Source organism: Phlebotomus papatasi, chromosome 1, assembly GCF_024763615.1.
Source record: "Phlebotomus papatasi isolate M1 chromosome 1, Ppap_2.1, whole genome shotgun sequence".
Lineage (NCBI taxonomy): Eukaryota > Metazoa > Arthropoda > Insecta > Diptera > Psychodidae > Phlebotomus > Phlebotomus papatasi.
In genome coordinates, this window is record NC_077222.1 from 90,247,395 (window position 1) to 90,249,552 (window position 2,158).

General features: G+C 35.3%; 1 protein-coding gene across 1 annotated transcript; it reads left to right on the plus strand.

Moving 5' to 3' along the window:
- Nucleotides 1–519: 519 nt before the first annotated feature.
- Nucleotides 520–1,711, plus strand: LOC129809699 (putative defense protein 1). Its single transcript, XM_055859732.1, has 3 exons — nt 520–724; nt 1,017–1,230; nt 1,300–1,711. The coding sequence occupies exons 1-3, from the start codon at nt 559–561 to the stop codon at nt 1,352–1,354; spliced, it is 435 nt and encodes a 144-aa protein (XP_055715707.1). The 5' UTR covers nt 520–558; the 3' UTR covers nt 1,355–1,711.
- Nucleotides 1,712–2,158: the final 447 nt, after the last annotated feature.

Here is a 2,158-nt window from a genome sequence, read left to right on the forward strand (position 1 = left end):
ACGACATCTTTAGGTTGATTCGGCTCTTAAAATATTCTTACAGACAAGAGCTGTATTTTTGCAGATCCCATACAAAGTTAGAACTGCCTTTTTCTGAGTGTAGCTATTAAAATATTAAAGTATATAGCCATAGATGAGATTCATAAAGGAATAAGGGAGAAATAAGAAGTGTTTGAAGGTGGCGTATATGCGATCCATCAAAACCTTCCCCTAATACTCAGCCATTTTGATATAATACAGCTTTGAAATCATGAGGTTTAGCCTATCGCAAAGCCGTAACACTTTATCACCCCATTTATAAAAATATGTTCTCCCATGGACAAATGCAAATAATGAGGCTGTGGGAACTGAGTCGACCAATTGACAATTGACTTTTAATCTGTGGGAAAAACCAGGTTATCAGGATTTTTATGTTTAAAATAATTGAGTGATAGCAAAATTCTCCAGAATTGCAGCGAAAATGTAAACATACACTGAACTTTTGAACTTTCAATGGCTTATAAATTGCAGAAGATTTGAATTAATTCTTAGTCAAGTATTCGTCTTTGAATCGCAATCATGTTGCCGATTTTCTTAATTATCAGCCTGTGCTCTATGCAGGTTTTTGCAAAGTTCTCTTGTGATTTCGACAACTTCCATGGAGTTCCTGCCCAACCTGAGGACACAATCCCGTACAAACTAAGTGCTTCAAGCTACGAGTATGGTCCTGGAACCACCACTACGAGTAAGTTTAATGAACAATTAGGTGAAAGGAACATCTATTGACACTTTAAGAACTCGTGTCAGCACCCATTGACACCCTACTCTGTACCATTTGGGATATGAAATTTTAACATCTCTGTTAATAGTAAAAGGTACATTACAGAAAAACATTATATAACTTATATTTTACTAGATACATTAAATAATTTTCAACATTTTGAAAAAAGTCTCAATAGGGGTTCCCTGTCGAACAGCCGTTCATCCGACCCTAGTGAAAAATCTTCAGAAGTGTATTAAATTTGTGATTTATTTAGTTTCAATTAGTGGAGATGAAGATGCTATCCGTGGATTCTACGTTCGGGCATTCGATGAGCAAACTAACGATCCGATTGGGTCTTGGCAACAAGGACTCCAAGGAAACCCAATGCAGCAGTGCAATGCAATTATGCAAGCAGATCGTGAAGATAAAAAATCCGTTGAGCTCAAATGGAACTCTCCCATCGAAGGGAATGGAAAAGTGAAATTCCGGTAGTACAAAAACTAAATTAGAATGTTTTTTTTTAATTCCTTCTGAATTTAATTTTTCAAATCTTCCAGGGTTATGGTGATGAAGGATTACTCGACTTACTGGTGGAAGAATCTAAAAGCATAAATCCGTTGGAGAGATGAAAGCAAGAAAAATTAATAGGGGAAAGTGAGGCATCTTCAAAAGTGGGGCATCTTTGAAATTGGGATTTTCATCTATTTTTAAATACAATTTAGCCTTATCATTATATAATTTAGCTGGAAAAAAGGATTAAGAAGCTAAATTATATTGGCCAAATTCTGCTTAAACATAGGAGAAAAATCCCAATTTCAAAGCTGCCCCACATTCAATGGTGCCTCACTTTTCCCTGGCAAACAGCCTAAGCTGAATTTTAAGACTTTCAATGTGGTCTTACCTCCTTAGTAGACGGAATGTAAAAATTTTCTTAACCACATTTTAAAATAAATGCTGTTCGCAATAGAATTCTTTTTTTTTGCGACGAACGCCCAAGTTAACCCTTTAAGGACGATTGGAACACCGGTGTCCCATAAAGAAAATATTTTTTCCTAACTACATAAAGTTATTTTTTCTCTATGTTTGTACATTATTGCAAAAAAGAAGGTTGAAGGAATCTAGGACATTTTTTGAAAGTCTCCAGCTTTTTTCTATATAGTAAATTTTTAATGATGATTTAAAACACGGATTATGACCTATGTTTGGATTTATTCAATTGTAACTTCACACTGCATTTGACTATCATGGTGTCCATGTGCTATGAGTGTTGCAAAGTGTTAGTATCAGAAATCCCTTGTGACCCGATTTATCCCAATTATCTCCATACCTGAAGAAGGAGACAAGCATCTCAGAAACGTCGTGTGAAGTTACAATTGAATAAATCCAAACATACGTCATAATCCGTGTTTTAAATCA